Source organism: Triticum urartu, chromosome 5 (assembly GCF_003073215.2).
Source record: "Triticum urartu cultivar G1812 chromosome 5, Tu2.1, whole genome shotgun sequence".
Lineage (NCBI taxonomy): Eukaryota > Viridiplantae > Streptophyta > Magnoliopsida > Poales > Poaceae > Triticum > Triticum urartu.
The window spans coordinates 559,060,893-559,082,707 of record NC_053026.1 but is presented as its reverse complement, the minus strand read 5'-3'; the positions used below and the strand labels follow the sequence as shown (position 1 = coordinate 559,082,707).

The 21,815-nt window shown below is 46.6% G+C and overlaps 2 protein-coding genes and 1 pseudogene across 2 annotated transcripts; 2 read left to right on the top strand and 1 right to left on the bottom strand.

Annotated features, from left to right (window-relative positions):
* The first annotated feature begins 9,030 nt into the window (after positions 1-9,030).
* Positions 9,031-13,803, top strand: LOC125510696 (nuclear pore complex protein NUP58-like). The gene is made up of 6 exons (XM_048675948.1): positions 9,031-9,791; positions 10,067-10,181; positions 10,901-11,335; positions 11,430-11,591; positions 11,782-11,847; positions 13,204-13,803. Exons 1-5 carry the CDS (start codon positions 9,136-9,138, stop codon positions 11,818-11,820), a joined length of 1,407 nt encoding a protein of 468 aa, XP_048531905.1. The 5' UTR covers positions 9,031-9,135; the 3' UTR covers positions 11,821-11,847; positions 13,204-13,803.
* A 1,000-nt stretch (positions 13,804-14,803) lies between these two features.
* LOC125510694 lies at positions 14,804-17,751 on the top strand (annotated as a pseudogene).
* Positions 17,752-18,675: 924 nt separating this feature from the next.
* Positions 18,676-21,524, bottom strand: LOC125510695. The gene is made up of 2 exons (XM_048675947.1): positions 20,863-21,524; positions 18,676-19,668 (listed from the first exon to the last, which is right to left on the bottom strand). Exons 1-2 carry the CDS (start codon positions 21,388-21,390, stop codon positions 18,901-18,903), a joined length of 1,296 nt encoding a protein of 431 aa, XP_048531904.1. The 5' UTR covers positions 21,391-21,524; the 3' UTR covers positions 18,676-18,900.
* Positions 21,525-21,815: the final 291 nt, after the last annotated feature.

The window sequence follows — 21,815 nt, the reverse complement described above, 5'->3', positions numbered from 1 at the left end:
ACAGGTATGTCATGCACCAATATTTGGAAAGAGATCAATCGCATGGTGCATTAATTGCATGGTGCTTAGGTGCCTGGGCACCTATGAGCCCCAAACAATTTATATATATATATATATATATATATATATATATATATATATATACAGTCCATTATAGTCGAGACTTGATTAAATACTGAATCCAATCGCTACATATCTAGCTAGACAAACTTCACGTCAAGTAGCATCAATATAACATTGAAGGTGCATACTGACTGTACCTTGAAACATAGATTGACAATGAGTCTTGTGTAAATTGACAATGGTTCTTGATTTATTGTGTCACTCTTGAGGTGGTTTTGTTTACTGACAATGCTAGCATTGTTTTCACCCTCGTTCATGAGAGGGGGAATGTGGGGTGTGAGGCTTTTTCCTATGTGTTTCTAAAGGTGTGAGTGCTTAGGAGGTTCTTCATGTTGCAGTGAGATATAAATATCCATCAAATAAAACAAATATCATATACTAGAATTGTTAACGATCAGAGACTTTACTACTTTCAGCAATGCAAACATGAGTACATACATAGAGTTTTAGAACATCCACTAATACTTATCCTAATAAGGTACTAAGAGCAAGTAGTGTTTCTAATGATCTTCATACCTCTCACAATTTCAATTGAAGTGAACTTCACCAGTGGAATGGAATCCAATCTCTTACATCAGCTGTTACGAAGTGATCTTCAAGCTCCTTCTGACATGAAAATTAAGATGTTTTGTATCAATCAAAACAGTGGTAGAAAAGCTGTTACAAAAAAATCAAGTTCTGAGAGTCATAATCTAAAAAAGTTGCACTGGTGTATTGATCACCAATAATGGTCATAGGTTTCAAACACACACAATGTATAGTGGATTGGCTTCACTTCAGAATCTTCCACACATATCTTCATAACTGTTCAATCTAAAAGGATCTTGATAGTTTATGCTTGCAGCAAGACCAAGGCACATGAGATATATTGTCTCTTTTATTTTATCTAACAAGTAATTTCACATCGGTGATAGTATAGGTAACTGACCACAACCCACGACGTGCATTTCTAACAAAACATATATGTTACTCCAGTACAGCACAAAATGGCTCTAGATTAAAATTACCACAGCAATGCACAGGTCCAATCATTGTTTAATCCATATGCGGGCAGGCATAATTTACAGCAATGATGATGTTTTTTTTCCCGCTGGGAGCATTGATGTTGTCAGATTCAATGTTAACAAAAAAGGAAGGCAAAAGTTGGTAGAGTAACATAACAATAACAGAGGTGTAGGAGCTGCATGCAGGACTACCCTGGAAATAAGTAGGCAAACTTTCCAGCTTGATGTTTGTGTGAATTACCTGCTTCTTGTGACAGTATGCCAGAGCACCAGCAAAAGTTGCAACCCACTGGAACAAAGGAGAATGAATCAAATCAATAAAAAATCATCACACAAAAATGGTCTTCAGCACTCCAACAAAGAAGAGCCAGTGGTCTTCTTATTGATCTTCCTACCTCTCGCAACTTCAATTGTTGTAATGATTCACCAGTGGAAATGAATGCAGTCCAATCTCTTATATCAGATCTTCAGCACTCCTGTTCACAATTTAACACAAAAAAGGGGCAGACGCATCATCAGTATAACATTAGGCAAAGCTAATTGGATCAAGATCAAGCACTTCTTGTGGCGGATACATCCTGCTGTAAAATGTAATTGGTACAGGAAGTACTAGGACAACTCAAAACAACGAGGCGGCATCAACCATCTAGCCCAGCACAGTGACACGTTCATCTTGTACATACAAGTATAGGTGACTTGTGGTTTACCGGGGGGAAATGCCACGATCAAGCAACAGTAAGCAGAGCGCACCCTCACCCCACCCCACCCCACCCCCGTCCTTCCTTCGTGCTCGCGTGGGTGATGCTACCGCGTGGAGGTACTAGCACCAAGACGAATGCGGGTAGATCGGACCGAAACCACGGTGCAGGGGCGCCGCCGCGGCGCGTCGTGGTGTCCTTTGGACCTCCCCGCCTCGGACCCGGCCACGAGCGACCCACACCCACCGCGTCCCCGTGTTCACGCCCAAGCCAGTAGCAAGCGAAATCCGCGGTTTCTACCCCGAAGAAGAAGAGCGTGCTTGCGCCATCAGCGCTCCCTCGGTGCTCGTTTTGGGCGGAGAGAACGGGGGTCGTCGGGTTTCCTTACCGAGCATGGCGGACGGCGCGGACGGGATGCGGAGGAAGATGAGCGCCTCCTCGGAGCGCTGCTGACGGCCGCCGCCTACGCCGGGGTTCGCACCTAGGGTTCGAGGCCGGAATGCGCTCTCGTCGGAGGGGGAGGGGAGGGGAGGAGAAGCACGGAGCGCAAGCAGGGGTTTGGGTTTTGGGAGGAAAAGGGGGAGGGGGACGCGAGGCCGAGTGTTTTGGAATCCGTGACCAATAGAATGGGGGCCGCTTGGCAGTGTCTCAACTAACCACCAGCTTTGGGGAGAGTTTGGGAGCCAGAGCGCGAGACCAGTCCATCCAATCCCCGAATCACCCCCCACGCTTCACCGGATTTTGGGCGGAATTGACGTCGCACCCACGGGCGCCTGCCTCGCAATGCACCTGCTGCCAGGGGTAAACCGGTAAATTCACCCCAGCACGGCCGGGGATCCCTGCGGCTTCCTTTTTCTTCTTCTTTTTTCTTTTTGACAAACTCTGACTTTTTTTTTTCTGTTAGCCTTTTGGGGAGGAATCGACCCATCCCACCGATGTTGAGGCTAGGCCTGGCGTCCAAAATGCATTCATCGAGCGTCCCACGGCAACTCATTTTGAATTTGGTTATCGTGATTTTTTTTTCCTTTGAATTTTGGTTCTCATGGTTTGTCGTCAGCAAATGAGATACTCCCTCCGAGGACGTAATTCGCAAAAAAGGGCATTTAATTAACTTCAAGAGGTTATGCGTTCCTGCGCATTGACGTTGTCCTGTCATAGTACAGGGATAGTAGGCATCATAAGAACAAGAATGGTTCATGGAAGGTTGGATTGCTACAAGAATTCTTCATGCCGGCTGATTTTGTGGAAATTTTAAAAATTAGGGCGTCGCCAAGACAGAAGGAAGATACGTTGGCTTGGGGCCCTGGCAAGTTTGGCGCCTTTTCAGTGAGTAGTGTGTACCAGTTCGGTTTTGAGGAAGCTCACAAAAGCACTTCGACGGGCTTCAGCTCACATCCAGATGGGCTTCGGGACTGCTGAAAGTTTATATGGTCAACTGATGTTTCCTCCCTCTATACGTAATTTTGCATGGCAGGTTGTTACAAACTCCCTGCCTACATGGAGCAACAAGCATACAAGAGGGCTGGAAACTAGTGATTTGTGCCCTCTATGTTTGGTAGAGTCTGAGGACTGCTTTCATGCACTATGTCGTTGTGCCCTCTCGAGAGTTCTATGGGAGGCTATGGCAGAAGTATGGTCCCTTCCGAATATTACTACCGTGTTGAATACAGGTGTCGAGTGGCTGCTTCAAGTTCTTGCTCCTCTCCCAGACACTGAGCGCTCGATGCTTCTCATGACATTAGGGCGCGGCATATACGCAATGAGATTGTCCATAATAAATCCCCGCCACCCATGGAGGCGTCTCGAAGGTTCTTGACGAGCTACTTGGATCCTCTAATTGGCATTAAAACCGACCTAAATGCTGATCCTAGCAAAGGGAGGTCAAATCATTACATATACTCCAGTTTGGCCACATGCGGTAACGGTTGTAGCAGACCCCAAGTGGTCTGCTCGTAAGACCGGTTGGGTTAAGTTGTGCACTAATGGTTCATTTGCTGCTGATGGATCGGCCGGTGCCGGAATGGTGTTAAGAGACGACAAGGGAGCCATCATCTTTTCTTCTTGCAGGCAGTTATTTTCCTGTCGGGATGCACTTGAAGCTGAGTTATGTGCATGCATGGAAGGATTATCTTTCTCCATCCAGAGAAGTAAGTTACCAACGCAGATAGTGATGGATTCTATAATGGCAGTGAAATTGATCCAAGCTTCAGAGGTTGACAGAGATTAGATATCTAATGTCCCTTTGTGAAGATTGTATTACTCATGTTAGTCGTAGCCAAAATAAAGTTAGTAATAGTAGATTGTATTACTCATGTTAGTCGTAGCCAAAATAAAGTTAGTGATAGTTTAGCTAAGTTTGCTCGTATTAAAGGTAGAATCATGACTTGGTTAGGTTTTGGTCCTACTGAGGCTTTGGAACTGGCTGCGATTGATTATAAGGACTTTGGTGATGAGTAATACATATTTACACCTGCAAAAAGAAGAAGAAAAAGAGCATACATACTAAATTCAGTACTCTATACGTATGCAGATGCATCTAGCCGCGTCCACGGACAGTGACCAGTCAATTCTCAATTCGTCGGGTTCACAACCGTATATCTCATTTCTGGTACCCTAAATCCATGCTACGCATGCAACAGGAAACAAACTACATAGATCATAACGAAACAAAGGGACATTGAACAAAACGGACATAGAAATCAACATAATCTGGTCATAGATATTCACATAATCCAAACATAGACCAAAAGAGCACCAAAGGAAGGAATGAGAAGAAAGTAGAGGTAATATCACCCGAAGTCATAGAACTTGCGCTTGATGTTCAGTTTGGTGCTAGAACTTTAAAAATACGGATTTGTGGTCATCTAACTTGACATCACGTGCAAATACGGTCGCAAAATACGCATGCGGACATATCTGGGTGTATGGCCTACCTGTCAGTGAGTGATGGCGTTCGGCCGATTTTTGCATAAAACAACCTTACTATTTTTTATTTGCGGGAAAGGCCAACCAGTGTGCAGCAGCATATTGGTACAAAAATTAACAGAAAAGGCAGACCGTTGTACAGCATATAGGTACGATAATTAACTAAAATATCAGCGAGGCGGGACTCGAACACACGACCCAAATTAAGGACGCAAACCACTCTAGCCAACCAACGAACCCTTCACGTTCATATTTCAAGTATGGATAACAAACTGAGATAGATTGAACGTGGAGCTTAAATGGCATTTATTTTCGTACCTATGAGCAGTGGGTTCTGCCTGTCGTTACACATTGAAAATTAACAGGAAAAAGTGTGACCGCCAGCTCTCAAACACAGGACGTTCTAACCGCTACAACCTACACGTATACACGTCTACGGTGAATAACTAGTCTTAATGTACTGCAAATATGTAAATATTACGTAAATTATAATTACAATAATAAAAATAATGTCTAAATATGTGTTATAAATATTGTACATACAAATGATATAACCTACTTTTAAATTTGTTCATGTATTATTTTGAAAATATTCATATATTTAAATAAAATTTATGAATTATAATTTTTTGTATCATTTCAAATAAATATTTCAAACATAAAATTACAAATATTATTTTAACTTTATAAACATTTCAATAACTGTTCTTGCATTTATAGAGTTCAACTTTTGCATAATTTAAAATGTAAACATTGATATGAATATTCAATCGTGTCTAATATTTGAATTATATAATTTTTCGAATATAAGTCATGAGTAAAAATTATACACAAGTGAATAATTTTGAATATTTAGTAAATGTTTGAACCCATCATTTTGAATAATTTAAATATAAGCCTCGAGTGTGTTATTTTTCTTGGATTCATTAAACATATTTAATTAATAAACATTTTCAATGTCGTTTTAACTAAATATTTTTTATATAAATACGCATGTGTATATTTAAATGTTTTTATTTACTAATAATGATCGTTTGTATGTATAATATTCTTGGAACATAAATTTGTTAATGGCGTTTACAAATAGCTTTAAAAAATAGCAAGTGCAAAATGGGCCGCAGTATCCGCATAAATAAGCCAGCAATGGCAACCCCCATCCGGAAGACACGCATGTACTGTCAAACGGCCACCAGAGTGACAGAGGGAGCAAAAACACAACTTGATTGTTGAAATGTCACTCTGTTTTACAGCTCTGTTAAACCATCTTGATGTGCAATTAGCCAATTAGTATCACTCCCATTTTACTGCTCCACTTGTAAGTACTATGTTGATGACATTATATTTTATCTTAATGTGTCAACCTACCTAATATGACTTCTGGTCCGGCTTAACGGAATCAACTGTAGCAGTACGTGCCTCTACATATTTCAGGTAAAAAAAGGACCGATGAAATAGCTTAAATGGGCTGCGGATGTACACCAATTCCTCATACATGCAAAATAAAATGTTATTTAAGGTCCACGTTCAATAAATGTAAGTTTGCTATCCATACATGAGATACGAATGGGAAGAGTGAATTGGCTGGAGTGGCTTGTGTGGTAAACATTAACCACGGGTTAAGTCTCTGCTCACCCATTTTTTGTGTTAATTTTTGTACCTATATGCAGCACAATAGTCGGCTTTTTCCGCAAATAAAAAATGTGAGGGTGTTTTGTGCAAAAGTTAGTCAGCCGAGCAACATCACTCATTAACAGGTGGGGTCATACACCCTGATACGTCTGCATGCGTATTTTGTGACCATATTTGCACACGTTGTCAAGTTAGGTGACCAGAAATCCGTATTTTAAAAGTTCTAACACCAAACTGAACATCGAATGCAAGTTCTGTGACTTCGGGTGATATTACCTCAAGAAAGTAATACAGTGTCATTATGACTACATGCATTCAAATATTAAACAAATTGCTAGTACGAGAAAACATCATTAATTTTTGTTTCGATTGCTGTTGGTGGTTTTGTATAGATGTAAAATGTACTTTTTATTGTATAAGGGAATGGAGGCAGTACTAGGAGACACACGGGCATGGATCAGCAACGAACTGACTAAAACTAGCTTGCTTATCATTCACGACTTGACGACGACTGCACGGTACCGAGCCAGCGCATTAGCCGCCGTAGCGCATGGTCGCCGCTGTCTCGTCCTCAGCCGTCTCTGGGAGTTGCTCACGTCTGGCATGCAGCGCACGGCCGACGCGCCGCACGAGCGGCCGGACACGCCAGACGTACTGCCAACGTTGTTCGACATTGTCGCAGGCTCTCGGGAGGCCGGGATTGGACAACGCGACCCTGATGCCGCACAGCTACCCGGACCCCGACGAGACGCCGAGCACTGAAGCGGCCGTCAGAAGCGTGCAAGCGAGACCTCGGGCACCTTACTCATTTCCGATGCGCTGCTGCAAGACTACAGAAGGACATCCCGTAGCACCACCATTCCGTCAAAACAGTTGGTGTGCGTGCAGTCGTGCTCTCCCCTGCAGCTCGCCTTGCCTCCAAGCTCGCTCCGACCAACTGTGTAGCTCCGCGCGACTCGCCTTCCCGCGTCCGTGAGCTACATTCACCCTCTCCCCATCGATTTCTTCCTTCACTGCTCGCGCTAGGTGGCTGCTCTGCCGCGAGAGCACGCCAGGCACAGCGTGGACGACGCGCACGGCGACCAGACCAACGGTCATGCCTCCCGCTCTTCTTTCCCATGAGCTCCTGGGCTTTCTTTCCTGCCATCCTACCCTCCTCCGGCGTCCCACCATAAGGTGCGTCAGCCACCGAGCCTGCCGAACGGCGTGCCGCAGTTTTTGGGAGTGAGGCAGAGAGATTGTAGGAGAGAAGATAAATATGACACGTGGACCATGTAGTCAGTGAGAGTACAGTCGGATCCCGGTCGGGATTGTTATTTTCCTAGCGTGCCAAAACGGTCTATATGGGTTCAAGGTCGAGATTGGTCAGGATCAATGAGTACAGGGTACTGATTTCAGGGTTTCAGAGTCTAGGGTTCAATTTCGACTAGCGGTATGAATTCAAGGTTTAAAAATAGACTTTACTCTGTATCTACCACGACATCGGTGCCATTGCCAGAGACATAGCAGCCAATAGGCGGTTGCGGTGGCGTTGGAGGACATTAGTGTAAAACCGTTAAGCCGGGCTACAGTATGCGTGTGTGACAGCATAATAGCAACATGTGCTTGTTGTTGCACATGGGAGTGGGAGCATAGTTTACGATTTCGAAGTGGTAAAAATTTCGTTCACCCTTGAAATGGTCGAAATTTCGGAAATTTCGAAAACTGTTTCGTACACACCAACGAAATTTTTGTTTGAATTCAAATAATTTTAAATTTACAAACATACATAAAAGGGCACGTAGCGCAGAATTAACACAATTAGATAACTAGTGCGATGGTCTGTCCATAGACTAACATGCTGCTAGTTGTGGTTCGAATCTCAGTTAGGACATTTTTTTCCACAAATGTATATTTGCTGCAAAAATAATCAAAATGTTGGCAAACATGATTCGAACCATCAACTTTCTGATCAGTAGACAATGTTCCTACCGCTGAACTACTATAACCTGTGTTAGTTTGTACTGACCCATCATCATTTTCACATAGAAATTCAAACCAATCGAAATTTCTTCAACGAAAGGCAAAAATTTCGCCCATCCTCGAAACTGTCGAAATTTCGAGAAATTTCGACGAAATTTGAAACTATGAGTGGGAGCAAATATATCAACTCGAGTTGCAACAACAACCGCGGGTGGCGCAAACACATCAAGAATTAGCGATGGTGATGACAACTTTGACACATCAAGTGAAGGAAGCTCCGTATGGTATCGTGGCAACTTTCCTACAAATTGTGTAGGTTTTTTTGACATGTCCATCTTTCCGTTTGAATTTGGTTCTCATGGTTAATAGGTTTCCGCCATTGCAATGTATTGGCCATTGGGTTGTATTGCAAGTGCGAAAAAGGATCCAAATCTCAAAAGATGGCCATGAATCATGGCTCATCGGTGTCCCTTTAAAGGCAACAATACTCACTTCCGCTTTTCTTTTCCATAGGAGATTCTTCGTTTCAACATAGGAGAAGTACCCTTTTTTTAATTAATGAAAAAGAATCACTTCCTCTTTTCTTTTCCACTGGAAAGTGGCGTGGTTCGGAAGCCAAACCAGCCCCAAAGCTGAAACCCATAAATACCCTCGCGTCAACCATCGGGACCCCGTGACATCCACCGCTGGCCGCCTGGCCCTCTCGTAGTTGACGGCCACCCAAAGGGGCAAACCCGTCCATCCACCCACCCGCCCGCCGCGGGCCGGAGCCCCTCCCTCCGGTTCGAACCGCCATGTCGCGGCTGGACGGCAACACCGACCTGGACGGCGTCGCCAGGCGCCTCAGCTTCTCCTCCGCCTCCCCGGGCCAGCTGCCGCCCCTCCCGCCCCGCACGTCCCGGAGGCAGCCGGCTCTCCCGCCGATCGCGGAGGACCCACGGGAGCAGCAGTCGGCGTCGACGGCGACGACGCAGACGCCCCCGTCGTCGCAGGCGCCTCGCGCGACGACGCGCGGGAGGTTCACGGTCTACACGGAGGCACCGCCGTCCGTGCCCCACACGCAGGCGGCCCCCGTACCCCCCGCGCCGTCGACGTCGCCGCTCGAGACGCACCAGGCGACCCCCGTAGCCCCCGCGGCGTCGACGTCGTCGCTTCAGACGCTGCAGGCGGTCGCGGCCGCGTTGGGGCGGTTGGAGCAGCAACGCCAGGCCGGGCTGCAGCAGGCGTCGGTGGCGGCGCAGCAGCAGCAGGCGTTTGTGGCCGCGTACGAGGGATGGGAGCGGGGGCGTCAAGCCGGGCTGCAGCAGCAGCCGTGGGCGCATCAGGCGTGGGCGCAGCCGCAGGCGGAGCAGCAGGTGAGGCTGTACACGGCGGAAGGGGAACCGGCGGGGTACGCGACCAAGTGGGAGGAGCTCCATCCGGTGTCCCAGCACCTTCTCCTGCAAATCGAGTAGGTTCCTGGTCACATCCCATCTCGTGCCCGTCTTTCGTGTCGAATTTGGTACCCGTGGTTTATTGGCTTCCGCCGCTGTGACGTTCTGGGGTTTCGAAAACATCTCGTGGTGGTGGATTCTGCAGGTATTGGGGATCACAGGAGTTATCTCTTTGTTCAATTTGTGTAGTATTAATCAACTTCTCCTAGGATTCATTGTGTACTTTGCCTTGTTTAAAATGTTTTGCCCCATTGCTCTCTGACCATCACCTGGTTCGTCTGTGATTTGGCAGGGACAAGATAAGGGATGAGAGGCCTGCGTGTGAGCAGGTGGAACAATGCAGGCGCCTCAGTGACCCGTCAGTCTCCAACAAGGGTTTCGAATTGGATGCTCGTCAGATTACCCAGGTTTGGTTTTATTCTGTGGGTGGTTTGTCCTTTAATTTGCAGAACATGTTTGAGCAGCGTTTCAGCCTTCACGGATTAGTGTAGTACCCTAATTAACCGTTGCAGAAAAGAGGAAGAAAGTAAATGCAGTACCATATATTATATATTAAGCACTGTCAAGTTATCTGCATTGCTCGTTTGGTTATTGCTTTGAGAGAGCAATTCTTCACAGATTGCCCGGTACCAGCCAATATTAAGCGCCCTTGTGTATCTGAATCGCCGCACGATTGTGCTAGATAGTACTGCATTAGATGTTTATGTTTGATATAATTGAGTTGTACTTTGTATACAAATCTATTGGTAGAGCCGTTCTTACTTCATTCAAAGGCTTGAAGTGCCACCGTTGCAATGTTCTCCACAAGATATAGATATTTTTTCTGAGGTCATGTAGGCACAGGGAAGTATTAGCAATTTAGCATCAAATAGCTGGTGTGGCATGTTGTATGCATGGAGGGTACACCATCAAGATGTCTATATGATGCAAAAGCAAAGATACATATCTTACTTGAAGAGCTATCTCTTCAGCTATGCTTTAAATTGGCAGGTTTCTGGGACTTCAACCTCAAATTGAAAAGACTCTCGGGAACCTTTTGATATAATGCATGAACCCAACTTGCCGAAAAGCACCTTTAACTTGAACAATTGTTTTTGACAGGAGCAATTTTTTCTTCCTGTAACAGGAGATTGGATTAATCTCCACCATCATCGACAGAGAGAAGGCTTCCATTCAGAGCTTAATGGCTGATGTCAGAGAAATAGTGTCACATGTGGATTTTGCTATATGTGCATATGGAAAAGTGAGACAAAGGTTCGTCAGCGAAGGTGCTGCACTTGCATATTGTGCTGGATCTTCAAGCGCTCCTACTGATTTCAGTCATCACTCGACAATGGCCCGAACCTTTCGTAACTGTTATGCTTCTGTATATCGGCCTTCTCTCTTTATGCAACACATTGTTGAAAGATTTGAGAAGCAGCTTGAAGAATGTTGCAAATTGATTGGAGAGCTAGAGCAGCTTGTAAAAACGAAGAATGATAAAACCCATCCAGGTTCTTTGAAATCTCTGCCAAAAGTTATGTCGAATGTGCATGATTATCTTATCTTTGTTGCTTCTAAGGTAATATACCTTACACACATTATCCTTGTTTGGCAGCTATAGTTTGATGCTTTCACAGATAATGGAGCTTATCTGACATTTTTGTTTTGTCCAGGTGGAAAATCTTCATCAACATGCCGAAACAATAAGAACTCAATATCTTAATGATCTGCGAAACAGTGGTAACTGGAATGATCCATTTGTTGAAGCGGATAGAAAAGAGGCAGCGAAACAAGAAGCTGCTGCCAGAATAGTCCATCCAACATTGCCTGTAACTGTAAGTAAACCTTTTGTTTAGCAGTTCTCACAAATAACATCTCATATAGTCAGGTTAGTAAACATTGATTTTGTGTAGCAGTTCTCAAAATTAACATATCATGCGCGTCATGTTGAACTTTGGTTCTCATCCTATCCTTGACTGGTTTCCAATTTACATTTATTGTCATTCTCATGTGTAATTCACACAGAGTGGCAACACCCGAAGCAGGCGCCAGATGTGTAGTTGAATCAGCTTCAGATCAGTCCTTTGTCATGTATGTCCTTTTGTCTCCATCCCTCTTCCCTTCTTTTTGTTTTACAGCAGCTTGTGATTAACATGTTTAATGAGCAACTGTAGCGGAGTTGTCTGACTCTAGCTGCTAAGGGTAGACTTCACTTCCAGATGTAAGAATACCTGGTAATGATGTCGAAATCTGTAGGACTCTTGTCTTCTAAAAGTCTGTAGGGCTCAACTTATAAGTAGAGATGGCTATGGCCACCTCAGTTTTACTTCTTTCTGTGGCAAAGCTAAAACACCGACATCGATTTCTGTAGATCAATCACCAACGAAACCTTTTTGAGTCTTCCAACGAAACCTTTTAGAGCCTTGCACTTGAAGCGTTGATTAGCCGTTACGCGTTTAGGTTGTGAGCTGGGAATGGGATACAAGATTTGTCTCACAAAATAAAATGAAAGTCCATGTGATTGTGAATTCTTCCATGCTATCAGATTATAAATTCCACCAGACGTGGAACGTTGAAGGTGTTTTTGGTCAAACAAAATTTAGGACTTGAAGGTGATTGCTGTCGAGGCTTCTCACTGAATGGTTTCGATTAGTACTCGGTGAACTTTAACACACAGCAAGGACTTGGGTAAACTGTATTTGAAAAAATGTCTAGGGCCACATGACTTTTGGCATGCATGATGCAATTGATGCTTCCGTTCTTTCTTCCCTTTTTTTTCCACTTTTGCGGAATAAACTATTCTACCTTTCCAAGGTGGCATTTGCTTTTTTATTTACTACTACTACTAGGAGCTCCAGCTTGTTAGGGCTTCCAAAGTGCCGAATTACATGCTTCTGTTTTTTTTGAACGGTACAGTATGTGTTGCTTTGTTGAAAACAGCCATTATAGTCCGTTGGGACGGATAGGGTCCTTAATTGGTTATTATGGCACGTTGTCATATTCCATTATCAAATTCTGGTGGTCTGCCCGCGCTTGCCTTGCCATTTCCCCATTCGTTGTATATGCAATAATATTGCCTTGTTGGCAGCGGGAACGTAAGCGCTGACGGCAGTTCATATGTCATATATGATACTGTATATCCCAAGGATAATCGGGACTTTTAGCTGTTTGACTTTTTGCCACTTGACGAGTTCAGCATCTGGTCGTATGTAAACCAGAGCCATACATGTCATTGACCCACCCTTGCCCAACGACCATCTCTGAATTTTTCTACAGTATTAACAATAACTAACCAGCCTACAACGCCATCACGATGCGTTGATTTCAGTCTGAATTTTTCTACTACTATATCTGTCTTCAGTTTGTCTATCGCAAACCCTGGTGGCGTGTTGTGGCTCAAGATGGGTGGGTGGATCTAACCGTACTCCTTGAATTGGCCTTGTGTAGGTTGCTCGTGGGCGGCAATGGATGGATGGCGTGCGTAATCGGTGACCTCGACTGCGACTGGGGAGGGAAGCTGCGGAGAAGCAACCAGTTGGGAACGAACGAGCGGTCAACTTTAGCTTGCTTGGCCTGGCTTTTAGGAGGAGGAGACGGTGGCACGTAGTGTATTCTAGTGCGAATATGCGTGCTTCAGGTCCTTGTCCCAGTTCGGATGTGGCACGATTCAGTCGGGTCGTACAGGTTCCCTCCCGGCTAGTGGCTGGTGCCACAGGAGGCATCCCGATTTGCTACCTTCTTTGATTCCCAGCCTGGGATTCTCTGTTTTTCCTTTTGGCATCTATGCCTGGATTTTTCGGTTTTTGAACCGTGCATAGGTGTGCTAGTGGATCGTAGATGTGATTACTGTGTGACCAGATAGATAGATAGGGATAAAAGTTGCACAGAAACTGTACAGGAGTTGACGGGGAGCAAACTCCCTCAAAATAGCGCTTACGATGTGTGGATATAACAGTTCCGCCAGAAGAAGAAAAAGTGGATGTAACAATTCGGTTATCATCTGTTTTTGCGCCTCGTTTGAATTGATCATGGGGTGTGAAAACTGTATTCTTCCTGTGCATTCTTTTTTTTCCGGAAAAGCTTTCAACTTATTCATCTTCAATCATGGTAGTACAACGAGCTCGAGAAATAATAAATATTATATTCAGATCCGTAGACCATCTAGCGACGACTACAAACACTGAAGCGAGCCGAAGGCGCGCTGCTGTCATCGTCTCTCCCTCACCGGAGCCGGACCTCACCGGAGCCGGACAAACCTTATTGTAGTAGACAGTCGAAAAGTCGTCGTGCTAAGGTCCCATAGAACCAACGCACCGGAACAGCAACCGCCGCGGATGAAGAATATAGATCAAAAGAATCCAACCTGAAGACACATGAACGAAGACGAACGGCAAACAGATATGAGCAAATCCATCAAAGACAGATCCGTCGAAGACACACCTCCACACGCCCACCGATGATACTACACGCATCACCGGAACGGGGACTAGACGGAGAGACCTTTATTTTCCATCTTCAGAGAGTCTCCGCCGTCTCGCCTTCCTGAACAGGACACAAACCCTAACAAAGCCCGAAAAAAGATATAAAACAGAGCCCTCCCACGGGCAAGGGCCGAGATCTACTGCGCCTTCATGGCCCTAAGGCCATCGGAGAAGGGACGGACTGGCGCCGGCGCCGGTGGGAGGCAAAGAACCCTAGTTTTGCGGAGACGGTGGCTGGCTACGTTGAGAGTTTTCGATTTATTCTTCCTGTGCATTCGTGCCAGAAAATTCGATTTATTGTTTTTCGTTTGTTCAGCACAGTGACTGTAAAAAAAAACTTTCTGAGGAGAAAAAGGGAAAATCATAAGAGTCACAGTCGCACGTAGAGTAACAACCAAATACAACACGGGTAAAAACAAGATGACCCAAATAACACGAGATTCACCGCTCCGTTCAAATATTTTGGGTTGAAACTACCTATCCGGCCATCGCACTCCGGCCTAGTTGGGGAGGGGCCAACCGCAATCGAAAAAAGATCTCCAAAATCCTGGCGGCCCGCACGCTGCCACGCATCCCAACAGAGCATAAAGAAGCCGCCGCTCACCCTCCCTCCCTCCACCTCCCATCTCCCACTTCTCCGCCCCCTCGCCCCCTCCGCCGTTGACCTCGTCGGCCGCCGCCGCCGACGAGGCCTCCTGTCGCCGGATGCCCATCCTCTAGACACCCGCTCCGTCACAACCTGAACCCCGCTCCTCTCCCAGACGAGCGGTGTCAGCATCCGACTCCACCGATCCTCCGAACCCTAGATCCCCTGGGCACCCGATCGCGCGCCCCTTCCGGAGGGGCGCCGTCCCGATCGCCCCGGAGGAAATGCCCCGCCGCGTCCCGTGAGATCCGGCCGCCAAAGATTCGAGCTTTGCCCGTGACGCGGCGCCATGGCGATCCGCATGACCGTCTCCTACTCCGGCTACGTGGCGCAGAGCCTGGCCTCCACCTTCGGCCTGCGCTGCACCACCGCCGCCGCCGCGGGCTCCGGGGCCGCGCCCGGCGCCGGCTGCCGCGTCCTCCAGGACGCGCTCTCCCGCCCCTTCTGCCTCTTCGCCTCCTCGCGCCGCGTCGAGCAGCACAATGACGCCGAGGACCACAACCACCCCAAGCCCAAGCCCAGGCCCAAGCCTCTCCCGCCCGCCACCGCCGGTGCCGGCCGCTCCGCCAAGGCTCTCCCTGTCGCAGCCGCCGGAGGCAGGCAGCTGACCAAGCTCGTCCCCGCCGACGGGGGCAGCTACTCGCTGTTCGTCTCGCCGTCCGGCTCGACAAAGGCGGATGACCCGCCGTCGCTGGCGGTGGGGTTGCTGTCGGTGCTCGCGTCCGGGGTCGGCTCGGGCCCTGGCTAGCCGGCGTGTCCTCGCTGTCGGCGTCGCCGTCGATATCGTCCGGGCTGAACCCTGCCACGCTGCTCCCGTTCTTGCAGGCCACAAAGTTGGCTCCCTTGTAGTGATATCATCACCGGTGCATCATCCCGCAGGTCGGTACGCCCTGCGGATGTGTCGACGGCGCCCACACATGTGCCTTCCCGCCGCCCTTTGCCTTCGCCTGTGCCCTCCCCTGCGGTGGCTGCCCCTTCGAAGGCGGGCGTGATGGCCTTGCTTGGTAGCAGCGGTGTGGTGGCTGCCCCCACCAAGATGGGCGTCAAGGCATTGTTTGGTAGCAGTGGTGCGGTGGCTGCCCCTTCCAAGGTGGGCAGCGTAGTAGCGCCGTTAGTTGGTAGTAGTGCAGTTGCTTCTGGTGCTGCTGGGGTGGTAAGACAGAGCAGTGCTGCTCTTGGTGGTGCTGCTGGGGTGGTCAGACAGAGCAGTGCCGCTCTTGGTGCTGCTGCAGGGGCGAGCAAGAGAACTAGCTGGCTGTCTAGGTGGGTGAACTCCTGCTCGGATGATGCAAAGACCGTTCTTGCTGCTGTGACTGTACCACTGCTCCATAAATCCTCCCTGGCGGAACCAAGGTCCATCCCTTCGAAATCAATGTATCCAACATTTGATGTTGGTGACCGGATTCTCGCCGAGAGGGTACAGCTAACTCCCAGTCTTCCATGAGTAGCAGTTCTCTGTGATGTATGTCTGCTGATGGTGCATACTGGCAATTTCAGGTTTCATATATTTTCCGGGAGCCGCAAGTTTTGGACATTGTGATCTTCCGTGCACCCCTAGTCCTTCAGGTATGATGATTCAGTTTGTCTTCTTACTTATCTCTGATTTATGATGATGGAATATGTTATAGTTTGGACTTCTTTATTGCAGGCATTGGGCTACAGCTCAAGTGATGTGTTCATCAAGAGGGTTGTGGCCAAGGGCGGGGACATCGTTGAAGTAAGCTTTTATCCGAAGGGTAGTGGCTTCTATTTGTTTCCATTCCCCTCTTATTTCGTTTACTTGTTGGCATGAATTCTAACCGTCTGTATCCTCCTTATCTGAATAGGTGACTGATGGTCAATTATTAGTTAACGGAGTCGTCCAAGATGAGGACTTTGTGCTCGAGCCACCCGATTATGAAATGGACCCGGTGGTATGCCATCTTTGCTTCCTGCATCATACTAATGACCAAATGTTGTAATTTGACACAAGTTTGATGATACCAAGTTTCTATCATTAAACTGTTGAACCTGTTATATGGGATGTAAATATATTAATGTGCTGACATATTTGGTGCTTAAAATGTTAAATTGGTTGTGTTTTCAAGTTGATAATGTGACATGGAAGTCACTGGTCCACTAGTAGATTGATGGTTCATAAGAGCCTCCATGACTTGATCATCCTCCGTTTTCTGAAATTAGTTTACACTGGAGTATACATATGTTGATCAGTTGTTGGTTGCTTTTTCCAGAGTGTGCCTGAAGGCTACGTGTTTGTGCTGGGGGACAACAGAAACAACAGCTTCGATTCCCATAACTGGTATGCCAAACCTCTATGGAGGATACCTGCTTGATTTCTTGAGACTAATTTCCAGGACATGTGGCTCATGTGCTATGTTTGTCATTACAGGGGACCGCTACCCGTGAAGAACATTCTTGGGAGATCTGTGCTTCGATACTGGCCACCATCGAAAATAACAGACACAATTTATGATCACATTGACCATGATGTGGTTCATGGCATGGCAGGCATCTCCTGAGATGCACAGTTGGTTCGGCAATGCTAAACCAACCCAATTTTTTTTTGGCAGAGAATCACTGATGATCTCTGCTGCATTTTTTTTTCTCCTCTAGCTATTTATTTGATTGATGTCGCCTTGCACGTAATGCCTGGCTGACTCTCAGTTTTTCCCCTGCCCTACCAGCAGATGCTTGTTTAGAGGCAACAATTCTTGTACTGTAACCAAAGGTCTGGCTCGCCTGTCGAATGAGCATCCATGGCAGCGCATGGAAATTTTGTTATGTTTGGCACAAGGAGAGTTGGTTGATCTGTTTCAGATCTTAATGTATAAGAAGCAGAAAGCATATGCCATATTGTTCATCCTGTTACTTGCGGAGAGTTTTGGTTCCCTTGTTGAATCCTACATGTTTGTTTGGTGAAGGAAACCACGGCCAATTTTGAAACTCGTCTTGTCTCAGGTGATGTTTTGGCCTTGTGTGCTTCGGTGTTGTGGATTGTGATATGTGCTACCAGCAGATGTCCAAAACTTGAGGCTGTCAATTATTTCTTTCAAATAGTTTGGATTCTTTATTGCAGGCATCGTGCACCTTTTAGTATGTTGGCCGCATGGGCAAGATGTTTGTTTAGCAGTACACTAGCTAACTGAGCGAGTGCAAAATATGTGCTTGTGTGTTGTTGATATTGGTCTTGTATTCAAAGAATCTTCTCTATTTTTGAGCAAGTATATGAAGGATTCTTGTAGCTGTCAATTATTTGAAAGAAATATGAGCAAAATATGTGCTCCTGTGCTGTTGATTTTGATCTTGTATTCAAAGAAATTTTCCTTTTTGAGCAAGTATACGAAGGATTATTGTAGCTGTCCATTGTTCCAAAGAAATATGAACATCTGGGCTTATGATCCTTGCTAAAAGATCTATGAGGTCGTGCGCTTCTGTCAAAATATTGAACCAGCAAGACATCAAAAGAAATATTCAGCGTGCATCCATTAGCCGACGTTTCTTCTGAGACAGCCCTCCCTCTCTATTTTTCTCTTGTAAGATGTGTGCGTGATGGAGTGATGAATGTTCTTTTTTTCTTAAGAGTGATGAATGTTCTTCGTTGCCACATTAGAAACAAAATCAAGTGTCATCAATGTTTCAATACTGACAAATACTCCATATCATCACCACATTGCTTATGAAGTACTCCCTCTCTAAACTAATATAAGTGTCATCAAAGTGATCTAAACACTCTTATATTAGTTTACGGAGGGAGTAGTATACAGTAGATGTTTCCATACTGACAAATAGATATATCTACAACTTCAGGTAATAAGCTGAAATCAACCACCCCACTGTGGTCCGGAGAAAAGGGAGCAACGTAGTCAAGAACAGTACAAAATTTCAACATTGCGTTACAGACAAACCACATTTGCAGGCACACTTCTGGCCCCAACAATTATACACGAAATTGATGTATATGTGCAATTTCCTACCAGCCCCTATCACTATCAAAAGTAAATAAACAAGAAGAAACTGTTACCACTTTACATCCAGTGACAATGGATCAGGCGGCAGAACCAACGACGTGAAGTCTGCGAAGGAGACATTCGAAGTCAGGCTGCTCCACGAAGTAGCGTCCGCTATCTGTAGAGATTTCCTCACCTTCTTCACCGATATAGCCTTGAGCCTCCCCTCTTCCTCAACCCTAGCGATAACGTCAAGCGTGATTCGCTGGACCACAGGCAAGGTTTTCCACTCTGGAACATCGTCCCACATGTCGTCCTCTTCAGTAATGTCCCTCTCGAGCTCCAAACGGAATTTTACCAGGGTCATTGACGTCACTCTAGCTTCGAAGAAGTTCATTGTTCTGTTGAACCCATTCCTCTCACTGAACCAAGTCTTCAGGAGTTTTTCAAGCCTCGGCAACCTTGGACTAATTGAACAGAACGCACATGCTGAGATCAACCGATCTGACATGTCGTTCACTTCAGACTGGTCTGATAGTAACTCGATAGCGTCACCAGAAGTCAACAAGGGCTTCATGTGCCCCCCAGAGACATTGGTTTCATGTGCAACTATTGTAACTGATGATCCTACAACACGCATGTGAAGTAATGGCGCACAGGTTGAGTGGCTGAGAGGCAATATTTGTCTTAGGTCCTTGTTAGTAGCCACCAAGCTTCCATTTGCTAAGAGACCTATACTGTGAGGATGGGAAAAGAACACTCTCTGTGCACCAGTAATCTTTAATGCAACACCAGCAGCAACAAGTACCCTCTTCAACCCTGTATACGTGGCATTCAACTGCATATGAGGGGCAACATAAGATTTTGCAGCAGTTGATAAACAAATATTGCATTAAGCAAACAGTACAACAACAAAAATTCTTTGAACATTATGACTTTAATGTATGATGAAGCGTATATAAACTAATTCATGAAAGATGGTACTCCCTCTGATCCATACTAATTTAGTGTACTAAATCAGCGACAATTAATATGGATCGGAGGGAGTAACATAATTTAGTCATGACCAGCTTACAACAAATGCCAAACACAGTATGTGGCATATCCACTTTTTATTTGGTGACTATTACAGACATAGCTAACATAGAGCAAACACATATATCCAAGAGCAGTTTATCTCAATTCTCCAGCATATACAACAATCAAAGATATACAGACAACACTGCTGTACATTATAATTATAATTAACTAAACAAGCAAAACTGCATATATCTGATTATCCTATTTGTGTCCATTCCTTTTCCACCCAGAACAAACCCTTGCCCAGGCATGCTAGAACAAAATGTTTGTATCCTGTCTTTAATAATCTGGAGTTAAGCTAAATTCAAAATCAAATATCCTGGAAGCTACATTTAAGTCAACCACATAGAAGTAGAAGCCACTGAGAACAAGAGTCCAATGTTTTGGTATCTCGCACACTGTATTGGGCATCGATATGCTACCCCTAGTATAGGCATTCCATATGTGTGTAAGTGTACTTAAATGGATGAACATAGCAAATTTAAATGCACATAGCTTGTTACACTCACTACTTCTACCCTCTTCCATTAATAGCATTCAACAGTTTAAGGTCACTGTGCAATCAAGGTAGAACGACAAGTGGAACCGAACTGAAGGTTTTGATGTTCAATTTTGTTGCATATCCTTACAAACTTACCTCCAAATCTAGGAGAAAATTGGTCCAATTGACACCATGTACACACAACGAAAATTAAACCAGATATATCTGTACCAAATACTAGTGTTCAGACGCTGCAACAACCGCAACCAATTTGAAGTCGTAATCAAAACTAAAAGGAGTAGGCAGCAGCTAGATCATTCACCAATTAGAGCAATTGCTTCATCTTAAAGATGACACAACTTCAATTCCGTACCGATACCACCGCTAGCATAGCAAGCAAGCAAGCAAGCAAGCAAGCGAGAGCAAAATCTGAAGCAACAGTAAAGCAAAAGGTCAAACAGCAGCACTCACCGACGGTAAGTGGAGCTCCGCGAGGCCCCCGCCAGCGCCATCGGAGACGAACACCTCGAGCGGCCCGACGAGGTCGAGGTCCCTGACGCCGGAGCCGAACGCCAGGGCGCCGTGGCCGGCGACGAAGTCGACCCCGTCGGGCCCGAGCACCTCCTCCACCGCGGGGGCGTCGGGGCGGCTCCAGTCGACGAACCCGTCGGAGGCCCGCGCGAGCGTGGCCGCGGCGCCCCCCGCGCGGGCGCGGAACTCGTAGCGCTGCACGGCGCCGACGAGCGCGCCCCCGGCGTCGAGCGGCCAGACCCGGACCTCGGCGTCGGGGTCCCAGCCGTACTTGTCGGCGACGGCGTCGACGACGTCGTCGAAGAAGGTGGGATCCGGGGCGGGCGCCGGCTCGCGGCCCGCGAAGGCGTAGGCGTGCGCCGAGGCGTTGGAGGTGGCCGGGAGCGGGGAGAGCGAGGCGGCGCGGGCCGGGGCGGGGGAGGGGAGGAGCAGCGCGAGGAGCAGGAGGAGGGGGAGGGGCGTGGCCATGGTGGCGGGGAGGGGGAGGATCTAGAAGGTTCGAGAAGGGATGGATTGGGGTTTGGCCGGCGAGAGGTAGGTGTCGTGTCGGGTCGAGCCCCCCGGAGGAGGATCTCTTGGCGGAGGGGGGAGGAGGACGGGGACGGTTCTGGAGATATTATCATTATATGGCGCCCGTGTGGGTGGTTGGCTTAATAGGAGACTGACTTGTGGGACCCGATAACTGTGTTAGAGGTGGCTTCCTGGCGCTTCACCATTGCGTGCCTGTTTGCTTGCGACCAGACGCGGAGTAGAGAGTTTGTTTTCGGCGAATCAACCTATGGTTGAATGGTTAAAGAGACTATGGTATTTTCAGCTCATCAGGATTCATGTGAGCGTTTGTGTTTATACTGTGTTGAAAAAAAAATTGTTTTCGCGTGGGCTTTGGCACACCC